The 14,222-nt window shown below is 39.9% G+C and overlaps 2 protein-coding genes across 7 annotated transcripts in view; one reads left to right on the forward strand and one right to left on the reverse strand.

The window, feature by feature from the left end:
• The window catches only part of piezo2b (piezo-type mechanosensitive ion channel component 2b), a 762,691-nt gene that overhangs the window by 725,326 nt on the left and 23,143 nt on the right, over positions 1 to 14,222 (forward strand). For all 4 annotated transcript variants that reach the window (XM_072569838.1, XM_072569835.1, XM_072569837.1 and 1 more), the window contains 5 exons: positions 3,960 to 4,107; positions 6,399 to 6,613; positions 6,838 to 6,996; positions 9,493 to 9,640; positions 11,070 to 11,258. In XM_072569838.1, coding sequence (XP_072425939.1) covers positions 3,960 to 4,107; positions 6,399 to 6,613; positions 6,838 to 6,996; positions 9,493 to 9,640; positions 11,070 to 11,258 — 859 coding nt within the window. The remainder of the gene's footprint in view (positions 1 to 3,959; positions 4,108 to 6,398; positions 6,614 to 6,837; positions 6,997 to 9,492; positions 9,641 to 11,069; positions 11,259 to 14,222) is intronic.
• LOC140476915 (probable aminopeptidase NPEPL1) overlaps positions 9,200 to 14,222 on the reverse strand; it is a 76,506-nt gene continuing 71,483 nt past the window's right edge. For all 3 annotated transcript variants that reach the window (XM_072569842.1, XM_072569841.1, XM_072569840.1), the window contains one exon: positions 9,200 to 9,632. In XM_072569842.1, coding sequence (XP_072425943.1) covers positions 9,609 to 9,632 — 24 coding nt within the window. In that variant the 3' untranslated portion in view covers positions 9,200 to 9,608. The remainder of the gene's footprint in view (positions 9,633 to 14,222) is intronic.

Consider the following 14,222-nt stretch of genomic DNA (forward strand, 5'->3'; position numbering starts at 1 on the left):
ACCTCTCATCAAACTGCAACCAGATTTGTTTTCAAGAAGTTTCTTACACCTTGAGTTTTGTGATCATGAGTTTTGAGCTTGAACAGATACAAACTAGGCTGTCTCATAAGTTTAAATTGAAAGAAAGAATAAACCTTTTTCTTCTGCATCCACAACATAAGTGCAACGGCTTTTCCAATCAAAATTATAGTCAAGCCGCTGTAATAAAGGTATAACTTGCAGTTAAAGAATAAGCCAACTTCTTTGCCTAATGTGAATCTCTTCCTTTTCCAAGCAAGATCTTTGGTGGCTTTTGACCTAGGTTGACTGCTTTGAGCTGTTCTTGTGACTTCATGAAGAATTTCCTATTATAAGCAAGTTTCTGTTATGTGCCCACAATATCGATGTTTCTGTTGTCTACATGAATAGTTTTTTAGATCAACCAATTGCCACATATTTGGGTATGAAGTCAGCCATCTGTATCTTCTTGAAATAAAATGGCCCCTTGGGCAGTACAGTGGCTCAATCATTGGCACTACTGCTTCACAGTGCCAGGGACCCAGGTTCAATTTCAGCCTTGGGCAACTGTCTATGTGGAGTTTGCACATCCTCTCTGTGTGGGTTTCCTCCCACAGTCCAAAGATATGCAGTTTAGGTGGATTGGCCATGCTAAATTGGCCATTGTGTCCAGGGATGTGTAGGTTAGCTGGGTTAGCCATGGGAAATACAGGGTTACAGGGAAATGATAGTTGAATCTGTGTAGGATGCTCTTCAGGGAGTTGGTGTGGACTTGTTGGGCCAAATAGCCTGTTTCCACATTGTATGGATTCTATGAAATCTTTGTGGGTTTAAATTTTCCGACAGCAAATCTGATGACTATTAAACCTCAATTTCTGCAAAAATATAATCAGTTGTAATTATCGCAGGGAGGATGTTCCTGATGACTGTGGAATACGAAACAAGAGGTCACAATTTGAGGACATGGGATAGATCTCTTAGGACAGAGATGATGAGCGATTTCTTCTCACAACAAATGGTCAGCTTCTAGAATCCTCTGCCACAGACAGTGTTTGAGGCTGAAACAGTGACCGTTTTCAAGAAGGCAGTAGATAAAGTTCTTTAGGGCTAAAAGGATCAAGGGTATGAGTAAAATGCGGAAACAGGGTACTGAGTTGGATGAGCAGCCATGATCATATTGAATAGTGGAATGGTCTTGAAGGGTCGAATGCCTACTCCCACTCCTAGTTCTGTTCTTTCTATCACAGTACTAACAAGTAACCATTCCATTTCGATTTATCTTCAATAGAAAGATCATTTGATTTTAAAGGCTTTCTAGAGATGTGCCCAGACATGGGTTAGTCTCTGTCTGTACTGAAAATACAGAAGGTCATCCCACCCTGGCTCCCATCCTTGTTAAAGTGAATTGTCGATATTTTGTGCACCCTTTCAAAATAAAATTGTCCAACATCTTCATATGTTCATGTGCAAATGCTGAAGGTGTAAAAAGGACCATTATCTAAATTACAGAGAAAGCAAATCAGTTTTATTATAAGCTAACTGCCAATTCTTTTATTATGGACAGGAGGCTAGAAGAGCACTGCAAGCCAGGTAGCATCAGGAGGTACAGAAGTCAATGAAAGGAACCTGTGGGTTTGGTGGTGGATGTTGGATGAACCAAGTACTGTCAGAGGGAATAGTCCTTGTAGAAGGCAGAGAGGCGTGGGGAAGATGTTCTTGGTGGCTGTATCTATGTGGAGCTGGCGGAAGTGTTTGAGGATGATGCATTGGATACGGAGACTGGTGGGGTGGTAGGTGAGGACAAGGGGGACTTTATCTTTATTGTGTTGGGGGTGTTAGAGCGGTGGAGCAGGGAATGGAGGTGGTGTGGCAAAGGACTATCTGAATGACGGAGGGGGGAAAGCACGTTGTTCAGAATAGGGGGACATCTGGGATGCTCGTGAGTGGAATGTCTCCTCATCTGAGCAGATGCAGTGGAGGCAAAGGAATTGGGAGAATGGGATGCTCCAACAGTACTTGGTTCACACCAACCCCACCACCAAACCCCCAGGTACCTTCCCCTGCAACCAGAAAAGATGCAAATCCTGCTGGTGCACCATCCCCCTCACCTTCATCCAGGGCCCCAAACAGTCCTTCCAGGTGAGACAGAGGTTCACCTGCCTCTCTTCCAACCTAGTTTAATGCATCAGGTGCTCCCAATGTGGGCTTAGAGTCATAGAGTCATAGACATGTACAGCATGGAAACAGACCGTTCGGTCGAACCCGTCTATGCCGACCAGATATCCCAACCCAATTTAGTCCTACCTGCCAGCACCCGGCCCATATCCCTCCAAACCCTTCCTATTCATATAGCCATCCAAATGCCTCTTAAATGTTGCAATTGTACCAGCCTCCACCACATCCTCCGACAGCTCATTCCATACACGAACCACCCTCTATGTGAAAAAGTTGCCCCTTAGGTCTCTTTTATATCTTTCCCCTCTCACCCTAAACCTATGCCCTCTAGTTCTGGACTCCCCAACCCCAGGGAAAAGACTTTGTCCATTTATCCTATCCATGCCCCTCATAATTTTGTAAACCTCGATAACGTCACCCCTCAGCCTCCGATGCTTCCAGGGAAAACAGCCCCAGCATGTTCAGCCACTCCCTGTAGCTCAGATCCTCCAACCCTGGCAACATCCTTATAAATCTTTTCTGAACCCTTTCAAGCTTCACAGCATCTTTCCAATAGGAAGGAGACCAGAATTGCACGCAATATTCTAACAGTGGCCTAAACAGTGGCCTAACCAACGTCCTGCACAGCTACATCATGACCTCCCAACTCCTGTACTCAATACTCTGACTAATAAAGGAAAGCATACCAAACGCTTTCTTCACTATCCTATCTACCTGTGACTCCACTTTCAAGGAGCTAACAACCTGCACTCCAAGGTCTCTTTGTTCAGCAACACTCCCTAGGATCTTACCATTAAGTGTATAAGTCCTGCTAAAATTTGCTTTCTCAAAATGCAGCACCTCACATTTATCTGAATTAAACTCCATCTGCCACTTCTCAGCCCATTGGCCCATCTGGTCAAGATCCTGTTGTAATCTGAGGTAACCCTCTTCGCTGTCCACTACACCTCCAATTTTGATGTCATCTGCAAACGTGCTAACTGTACCTCTTATGCTCGCATATATTGGGGAGACTAAACGTAAACTCAGGGAATGGCTCACCGAGCATTGCAGCCGGGTCTGCAGGAGCTGACTGGACCTCCCAGTCACCCCCATTTTAATTCCACCAACCACTCGTTTTCCGACATGACCATCCTTGGCCTCCTCCATTGCCAAAACAAACTACAATCTCCTATTGGAAGAACAACACCTTATCTTCCACCTGGGCACCCTACAGCCCGGAGGACTCAACATTGAGTTCTCCAATTTCAAATAACCTCACTCTCCATCCCTCAACTCCCTACCTAGCCCCTCCAACTCCTTTTCACTGCTCCCTGCCAACTAGATTAATTCTTCCCATTGACCAACCAAGTTGTACCCTCTACCTATCTTCACCTTTCCCCACTTCCCCACCATGTCCCTGCCTCCCCCTTTATCTGCAGCTCCTCCCACTCCTATCCCCAGTCCTGAAGAAGGGTTACACCCAAAACGTCGACTTCTGCACCTCCTGATGCTGCCTGTCTTCTTTAGATTCCAGTGTCTGCAGTTTTTTTTTGTTTCTAATTCTTTTATTATAACACTTTTACTATTATTCTTTTACTTTTCATTTCAAAAATACTTCAATGGTTGTAAAATGCTTTGGGATTATCAATGATCATGAAATGTGCCATATAAGTGAATTTTTTTTTTCTTTTCTACTTTATATATTAAAAAAGCATTAGATCATACATTAAATTTAAAATCATTAAGTCAATTTAACCTATGATTATTAACTGCTGCATTTCATTTGGTGTTTCATTCTTTTTCAGAACACTTCAAATATATATTCCAATCAAACATTTTTTCTACAACATTATCCATCCGGAGTATAGTGCAGTAACAGATGTCTACGTGTTGATGTTCTTGGCTGATGTTGTAGACTTCATTGTTATTGTCTTTGGTTTTGGGGCATTTGGGGTACGTAAATGTGTTTTGTTTTATTTTAAAGAATGGTTAACATTTCTCCAAGATTCTCATAGATCTTTGACCAATGTTTCAGCAGAAGATCAGGATGACCTCTCACCCAACCAAAAAAAATACTGTACTTTCTTTCCAAATCTATTTGCAGCATGTATTTGATTTTAAAATATTGTGATCTGCTGTATATATTCAATAGAATGCCCCTAAAAGATAATTTGATTTTAATGACTTTCTGGAGGTATGCCTCAGCTTGAGTTAGTGTCTATCTGTAGAGTCTGCATTGTCATGTAAGGTCATGGCAGATCTTTTCATCTTTCTGCACTCTCCCAACATCCCTTAATTATCTTAATACTCAAAACCTCTGTTTTCAATATACTTGATAACTGAGCATCAACAGTACTCTGGGATGGAGAAATCCAAGGATTCCCAACCATTTGAGTGAAGACATTTCTGCTCATCTTGATCCTAAATGGCTGACTTTTTATTCTGTGTTCTAAATACCCTAGTCAAGTGAAACATTTTCTGAGCATCCAATTCTATCAAATCTCCCTTTAGTTTTGTACATTTTCATTCAATCACTTGTCACCCTTAGGAAACATATGCCTAGTCTATTCAATTTCTCCTCATTGGATAATCCTCTCATCTCAGGCATCACTCCGGTGAAGCTTTGTTGCACTCCCTGTAGTGTATATTGTCTACCATTGGGTAAGGAAATAAATACTGCACACATTATTCCTGTAAAATTTCAGTAAGGTTTGAATGTCTTAAATTCTTCCTTATTCTGACTCTTACTATTTTCTTTTCTCGTTCTATGTGTCCCTCCCCGTATTTTGTACACCCTGGTATTTTCTGATAGTCTTGCCAGGTTCCATCATCCATGTAAAGTTAGTTAAAAGTCTCTGCAACAGCATTAGCAAATCACTTACAAGGAATTCAATCCAAGTTCTGTTCAGGTTCAACCTGTTCAGCTGACTGTTTCAGAGCCAGTCCTAGTGTCCTGAGGAATCTAAAGCCCACCTTCATGCACCATCTTTGGAATCATGCATTCATTTGTGTTTGTCTTTTTCTGTACTAACTTTTGCATATCATCAGGAGTAATCCAGAAATTACTAAATTTAAGATCTGTTAGCTGATCTTCTACCTAGCTTCCTAAATTCTGATGACAGGATCACATCCCCCATCTTACTTATGTCTTTGCTGCCAATGTGGACCTAGGGATTCTAGCAAATACCAGCTTTGAGTAGAACACTGTTCTGTGGGACCTGATGAAAAGGGCCAAAGAGCACTCTTGTCTCTTTTCAGTGACAGTAAAAACTCAATAGAGATTAATATATAACCATATTAGATCCATGTCCAAGTAGATTTCCATCGTGGTTCAGATTCCTAATCTTATAATACAAAGACTTTCTTTACCTTCTGCATGAAACAGGACCAAGTTACCCTGTGAATTTATAGCAAAATGAATATGAGAAAGAAGTCTCTGGTCTGCTGTGATCTGTGGATTCCATCCACAAGGCAAATCAGGGAGTGCAACTTTGCATCTATTAGGTCTTGTTTTACATAATATGGTTGAAACATTTGGTAAACCTTGTTGGATTTGCGTATGGTTAATCAAGCCACAAATTGTCCTTCATACACATGCTTGTAATTGATGAAGAAACTAGGAGTTGGGAGAGCTGCAAACAAAGAATGATACCTTGATGTTAGGTTAATATGTTACTAACGATGGATTTCTGGTTCTAATCTGGCAAGGACTAAAAACCAAACATTAATGGATGTCAAATGCCCACTTAGATTGTCAGTGCTACCTTAAATTAAAATTGAGCTTATTATCTGTTGCAGTTTATGTCCATTAAGTACACACTTGAACCAAGTTCTCAGTAGTTTAGGATGTTGTCACTGACCAGAGGTGGGTTTACTCCCACTCAGCAAAGTGCTAGATAATCTTGCAGTCAACCAAATATAGTATTTAAACAGTTTGAAATTTCAACCACTGATTAGCTATTAGATGCAAAGTCCAGCAATTCCCCAATGTACACCTAGAGCCCTGAATACTTGGTTTGTACTTGACTTACTTTGGTCTAGTTAGTTATGATGTTTTTCTATGAGACATATGAAGTTTATGCCAAGCAAAAAAGAATATTTTATATGTGGATTTCTCGAAAGCTTATTTGAAAAGCTCTTTTGGTTAATGCTGGGTTTCTCTATGACCTAGAGATCCAGTCGACTCAGGAAATCTTGCACATATGAAGACAAAAATTCAATAATGGCTGTTTTGTCTTCTACAGAAACATTCAGCAGCTGCCGACATCACATCTTCTTTATCAGAGGATCAAGTGCCAGAGGCATTTTTGGTGATGTTAATAATTCAGTTTGGCACAATGGTAGTGGATCGAGCACTCTATCTCAGAAAGACAGTTTTAGGAAAAGTTATCTTTCAAGTGATCCTTGTTTTTGGAATTCATTTCTGGATGTTTTTTATATTACCAAGAGTGACAGAAAGGTAATTTCTTATCTTACTATAGTTAACTGGAAATTTTATGATGGGAAGAAGGGTTTAGGTTTTGTAGACAAACTAACTGCAGGCTGGTAATTACATTTAGTAGTAGCTATATACATTCTTCCACTATTACCAATCATTTAAATCCTTAACTTGAAATACTTTGGTGTATTTGCATTTGTTTGCATGGATCTCTAAAAATAGTTTTCTTTGTTGTTTCCTTGCAGAAGGTTTAACCAGAACAAAGTCGCACAGGTTTGGTACTTTGTTAAATGTGTTTACTTTGGATTGTCAGCATATCAAATACGTTGTGGTTACCCAACACGTGTGCTTGGTAACTTTTTGACAAAAAGCTACAATTATATCAACTTGTTTCTATTCCAAGGGTAAGGGAATTTCTTTGTAAATGTGGTAACTCAGTTCAGACACTTTTTCAATTTGTTTAAATATTTGCTGAAATCTATAATTACTTTCTAAATCTTCCATTGATGGAGTAAAAATTGCATGAGACACACAGCTGTCAATATCATATTTATAATAAGAAAAACAGAAACCTGTTTAAATGCATGGAGGTATCTGATGTTAGTGTGGTCCTTGTGCCAATGTATTGCTCACAGAATTAATTAATATTCTGTGTAATTTTATGTAACATATTGTTCCACCACCACAGATCAATCTCTGGTATCTCTTATTTTGTAGTCATTTTTTTCATATATGACCCAAAAGAATGAGGAGTGACAGGGTGTTCAAAGATGTATTATATTTCATAAAGTCATAAGAAATAGGAGCAGGAGTAAATCATTTGGCCCACCAAGCTTGCTCCACATTTGATAAGATCATGGCTGATCTGATTCCCTTAATTTCACTTGTCTGTCAATCCATTATAACCAAGACTCCCTTGCCAGTTAAAACTTAACTAACTTAGCTTTCAATATGTTCACTGCTCTTTGTGGAAGACAACTTCAAAATCTAAAAACATTTCAGAGAAGAAATTCCTCTTCATCTCCATCTTAAATGGTAGCCCAATTAATTTTAACCTGTGCCCCCTCATTCTAGATTTGCATGAGGGGATATATCCATTTAGCTTGATCATGCCAAGCCTCCTCAGAAATTTCAAAAAACCACATCTCATTCTTCTACATTCCAATGAATATGTGTCTAACCTGTTCAGTCTTTCTTTATCAATGTCATGACCCCAGCTGATGATAATATTGGACAATTTCAGATTGGAATATGGCTTGGAGGAACATAATTTAATTGCCATGATGGTTGTTACTGAATCTCTCCCACCTTAAATCTATGCCATCTAATATTCAAAAGATTATATCAGTGCGATTCATGAATCCTCAGGTACTGAAGCAGTTCATGTCTAAATGTGATAAGACCTGAATAATATCGAGGTTTGATAAATGGCAATTAATATGCAGGCCACACAATTGCCAGACTAATGACCATCTCTAACAACAAAGGATCTAATCATTGCTCTATGAGAATCAATAGTATTACCCTAGAAAAATCCTTCACTATAAACATCCTGGGCATTATCTTGACCAGAAACTGAACTGAACAAGCCATATAAATATTATGGCTAAGAGTGCTGCAGCTAATAACTCACGTCTTGACACCTCAAAGCCTGTTCACTACCTACAAGCCACCCAAAGTCAAGAGAACTCCCCAGTTGCCTGGATGAGTACAGTTTCAACAACAATTAAGAAGCTTGACATGGTCCAGGACAAAACAGTTGGCTGGATACACACCATGTCCACTAATATTTGCTCCTTCCACCACTGAACCACAGAAAGAGCAGTGTGTACAACCCACAAGATGCATTGTAGAAATTCATGAAGGCTCCTTAGTCAGCACTTTTTAAATCTATGACCATTACAGTTTAGAGGGAATGGACAAAGATATATGGAAACACCATCATCTCTCCCACCTTAAATCTATGCCATCTAGTCTTGGACTCCCCTACCCTAGAAAAAGATCTTGCCTATTCACCATATCAATGTTCTTCATGATTTTATAAACCTCTATATGTCACCCCTCAGGGAAAAAAGACCCAACCTATTCAACTTCTCCTGATAGCTTGAACCATCTAATGGCAGCAAAATCCTTGTAAATCTTGTAAGACTTTCAAGTTTAAGAGCATCCTTCCTATAGCAGGGTGATCAGAACTGAACACACTATTCTAAATGTGGCCTAGCTAATGTCCTGCACAGCTGGAATATGACATCCCAACTCTAATACACAATGCACTGACAAATGAAGGCAAGTGTGCCAAATGCCTTCTCCATCATCCTGTCTACCTGTAACTCCACTTTCAAGAAACTATGCATCAGCATCCCTAGATCTTTTTATTCAGCAGCACTCCCCAGGGCCCTACAATCCACCCTGCCTTGATTCACCTTATCAAAATGTAATACCTCGCTTTTATCTAAATTAAACTCCATCTGTCAATGTAATTGCTGTTGGTCTGGAGTCACTTGTAGACCAGACCAGGTAAGGTTGGCAGTTTTCTTCCCTAAAGGACGCTAGTGAACTAGGTGGGTTTTTCTGGAAATTAACAATTATTCATGGTCACCATTAGACTCTTGATTCCATACATTTATTGAATTCAACCTTCACTACCTGCTGTAGCAGGATTCAACCCCAGTTCCCCAGAACATTACCTGGGCCTCTGGATTAACAATCCAGTGATAATACCACTCGGCAATTCTCCCCTCCCCTCAAGATATCATATCACCACCTTCCAGGGAAGTAGTGATGGCTAATGTTGCTGGCTCACTCAATGAAACCCAGGTACAATGAATGAACACAAAACATTCTAATAATTAACCAGTGCCAGGCATCTGTTCAGTTTTGATGTAACTTGGTCTCCCCAGATTTCGACTAGTTCCGTTTCTGACTGAGCTCAGAGCAGTGATGGACTGGGTCTGGACAGACACAACCCTTAGTCTCTCCAGTTGGATCTGTATAGAGGACATTTACGCTCATATTTTTATTCTGAAGTGCTGGCGTGAATCTGAAAAGGTAAGAAAAGAAAAATCACTATTGAATAGTACCACATTGTGCCACACAAATGCCAAATAATCTCCATCTTCAAAAAAAACTAACCATATCTTCTTGATGTTCAATGGTACAGTAAAAGCAATGTGTAAGGTGCACTGCTGTAACTCACCTAGGTTGTTTCAACAGCACCTTCCAAACCCTTGAATTCTACCGCCTAGAAGAACAAAGGTAGCAGATGCATTGGACACCACCACCTACAAATTTCCCTCCAAGCCACACACCATGCTAGCTTGGAACTATATCACCATTCCTTCATTGTTGCTGGGTTAGAATCCTGAAGCTCCCTTCCTCATAGAATGTGCCCCAAGGATTGTAACAGTTCAAAAAGATGTCTCACTGCCCTCTTTTCCAATGCATTTAGAGTTGAACAATAAATGCTAGCCTAGCCAGTGATGCCCTCTCCCCATGAACAAATGAAAATAAAAGTGACACTTATGCTTTGAAACAGTTAATCATTTAATAATTTTTGAGATAATTTATTAAATTCTTTAGCTCTTTATTATATTGCTCAGAATATGGCATTGTTTTATGTATTTGAATGGTTGCTTTTTTTTTGTAGGTAAACACAAGGACTGCAGATGTTGGAAACCAAAGTCTAGATTAGAGTGGTGCTGGAAAAGCACAGCAGGTCAGGCAGCATCCGAGGAGCAGGAAAATCGATGTTTCAGCAAAAGCCCTTCATCAGGAATAGATTTTCCTGCTCCTTGGATGCTGCCTGATCTGCTGTGCTTTTCCAGCACCACTCTAATCTAGACCCCCACATTTGTTTTGCATTTCACATTAGCAGAACAGTCATTGACACAATGCATATCTTAGCATTGTGCTGTCTATACCTCAGGATTTGTGAAGTCATTGAGCAGGGGTTGGTGGTAGCTCAGTAATAAAAGATAAATAACATTGTAATTCAATAATTTAAAATCTTACAGACTATTTTGAATCATTTATTTTAATGCTTTATAAATGCTTCTCAGGTAAAGTACAATAGTGTTGAGGCATGGAACTTTTCCTATCTTGGATTTCCACTGTTAGCTTACACATAAATCAAGTATTGTGCAGCTAGATGCAACAGAAAGTTCCAACAACAAAGCTCGACCTACACTCACAAGGGCACAATCAACTTGAATACTTTTATTTTTACTGTTTGTCTCCTATTCCAACCATCCAGGGTCCTCTGAATATGACTGGTAGCTAATTAATGCTGAGTTGTGAAGAGTTTTTAGAAGTTTCCACCTGTATTAAAAACTCAGCATGATTGGCAATTTGAGGTTTGGCATTGATGGTGCCATCTGACTTGGATTTGCTTGGCCAATTTATGGCAGGTGCAGGTTAATTTTGAAAGGGTTACAAAATCTCTTGTTTAATGATCTGCCTTTGTTGGGTTTCATTACAGCGATATCCTCAACCACGTGGACAGAAGAAAAAGAAGGTTGTAAAATATGGCATGGGTGGCCTTATCGTCTTCTTGTTAATATGCATTGTGTGGTTCCCACTCCTCTTCATGTCCTTGATCAAATCTGTTGCTGGTGTGACAAATAAACCATTGGATGTATCTGTTTCAATAACCATTGGAGGTTATCAGGTAAAACAATTGCTGTAAGTTTTTTAATACTCATTGAAGTAATCAAAAATATCAAGGCTGTCATTTTCACAATTTATGTTAAAGAATGGTGGGGAACGAGCTTTATGGCATCACTTTCACCATAGCTTGGAGTGATGCACTTCTCGCCTCATTATTTATGCAAGCACTTGACTCAGCAAATTGTGTGCTTCATGAAATAGAAGTACTGTACTCAGCACTACTGACACCTTTTAGCTTGTGCCGCCATATTTAAAACCCAGACAGACAGAAAAGTCTGAAGCTACTGCTGGATAGGCCGATGGAGACAAGATCAGTCCTCTTCCCAGCTGACTACAATTCTCACTGACCTATGAATTCTCTTATTCCATTTAGGTCTAATGGGACTCTTTTGCTGTCTTGTGTCAGCACCTACTATGGTTTGCCAGCCAGGATCCTGAAGAAAATTTTAAATGTTTGACCAAAGCTTGACTTTCCTTTGGGTTTTGCTGTGGGCTAACCTCGAGTCCCTATTTCAGGATATGTTCTGAGTGAGGCTATGCAATTGCTTTCACTCAAATGGTGTTCCCTAAGCTCAATCAGACTGATGAGGGTATCCACTTCCATCGGAATACCCTCCAACTCATATGTTCTACTTTTCCAATTATAAAGCCAGTTATAGTGCCTGTTTGAAATCCATTTGTGTTTAGCAAGTAGGTGCGTTTTCATGGTTACATTATTAATCCCACATATCAAATGGTCTCTCAGCCCATTAAGGTTAAACCAAAGTCATATGCCTCTGCCAGTTGTCTTAACCTCTTCAAAAATACCAAAATAGATCCTTGAATTACCAAGTAAAACCATTGGTGTCTCAGAATTAGAGGCGGTATGGGGTCATAATATTTGTTAACTAAGTAAGGCTGCTAATAACTAAGAAAGCTGTGGGTCCATAGATACTTTGCTTTTCATCTGCCAGAAAAAACAATACATTCTTTCTACATATTGTGTCTAGTCTTTGACAGCAGGATCAAATGAGGCAAGCTTCCTAAATAATGGCATTCTGCCAGAAAGGCTTACTCCAACTCAAAGATGATTATTGCAAGTGAGTTTCTTCAGGAATGTCTTTTTCTCTCATTGCCACTGAAATAACTCCACAGAGGTTGGTGTCCGATCACCAAGTGACCCTTTATTTACACATGGAGAGTCCTTGACACTGATCCTGCTTCCTCAGAGCCAGCTTTCAGGATGTTGACGTTCCTGTATTTTTACATTTTTTTTGCTTATTTTTCCCCAGCACCCATGTTATTTGTGTGCAGGTGACATTCCTATTTATATCTGTCAGCCAGGGCTCTCTGATTGGACTGGATTAACAGCCCCAATCAGGCAAATTATATTCTATGAAGTGCACCCAGCTGACATCAATGCAATCACTACAGTCTGGTAGCATCTGTGGAGAAAAAAATAGGGTTAACGGTTCAGGACCAGACCTTTTATTGGACTTGATGAAAGACCACTGACTTGAAACCTTAACTCTGTTTTCCTCTGTACAGATGCTGCCAGATTTGCTGAATTAATCCAACACTTTTCGTGTTTGTTTCAGATCTACAACGTTCACAGTTATTTGTTTTATTTCAGTGGCCTGTAATATATGCACAGTCTCACTGCTGCTTTTTCGCAGTAATTTGGTACAGAGTATGCATAGCTTCAACTCTCCTCCTTCAGGAGATTCCAGTACCCTCCAATTAACTGTAAGGTCTGACCTTACAATCTTTAATTACCCCTATCACTACTCCCATAACCTCAACAACCTGATACAATGAAGTTCATCTCTAGATCTAAACTATATAGTACCCTGAGGTACTATGGACAGCTCCCTGATAAGCTCCTGGCTAATAGATAGTAAAGCCCCCTGAATGATTTATACCTTCTTCCAGACTGACCTGGCAGAACACTTCTGACTAAATGGGCATTCACCCTACCCCCCCAAACTCCAGATTGATCTCCTAACAACACTTCATCTGTCCCCTCATAATCCCAAGAGCGTTTGTATTTAACCTGAGCTCTGACTGTAGCCCAGTCACCAGCATAGATTGAAGGGACTGACTGACTATGGCCAAACCTCTGGACTGACGTTGAACCAGCCCTTGATTGATTGAAAAAAACTTCATCTCACTGAACATTGATAAGGAGGTCCTGGTGTTGAACTGAGGTGGACAAAGTTAAAAATCACACAACAACAGGTTATTGTACAACAGGCTTATTTGAAAGTACATGTTTTCAGAGCACTGCTCCTTCATCAGGTAGCTAGTGGGTCAGGATCATAGGGCACAGAATTTATAGTAAAAGTTCAAAGATGTTTACATCAGTTTCATGACAAAGAAGCTTTAAATTAGAATCAAAGATCTTTTACTCTAAATTCTATATCCTGTGATCCTGCCCCACTCAGCTACCTGACAAAGGTGCAGCGCTCTGAAAGCTTGCACATCCAAATAAACCTGTTGGACTATATCCTTGTGTTATGTGATTTTAAACATTGTTAATTGAACTTTGCCATCATACAATGTGTTTTTGGCTCATTCTTCAGCTCTGAGTTTTATTCAGCACTATGTCATAAAGCAACATGTCCATCCCATCTCAGACTGATATCTTTCCTCTTTGATACTTCCCTGCCATGAACTATTTGCCTCTCATTCTGTACAAAAAAATCAGGCTGGGACAGAGAGGCTATTTGGCTCTACATCAATGTTAAAATGCAAGCTGAAACACAAAGGGCACCTGCACTTTGTGCAGAAGTGGTTTCATGTAAAGGGAAGCTAGATAGCTGGCACTGCTATTCCATGAGTTGTTATGGATGCTGATAAGGCAGATTGCTGGGTAGCTGCTCTATTTTGTGACTTATGTTTTTGCACCATTGAATTTCTCATTTATAGTGAGGAAGATTGAAAGTGTGATATACAGTTAAGTATTAATTAACTGCCAATGGATGGT

This window comes from Chiloscyllium punctatum, chromosome 5 (genome assembly GCF_047496795.1).
Source record: "Chiloscyllium punctatum isolate Juve2018m chromosome 5, sChiPun1.3, whole genome shotgun sequence".
Classification (NCBI taxonomy): Eukaryota; Metazoa; Chordata; class Chondrichthyes; order Orectolobiformes; family Hemiscylliidae; genus Chiloscyllium; species Chiloscyllium punctatum.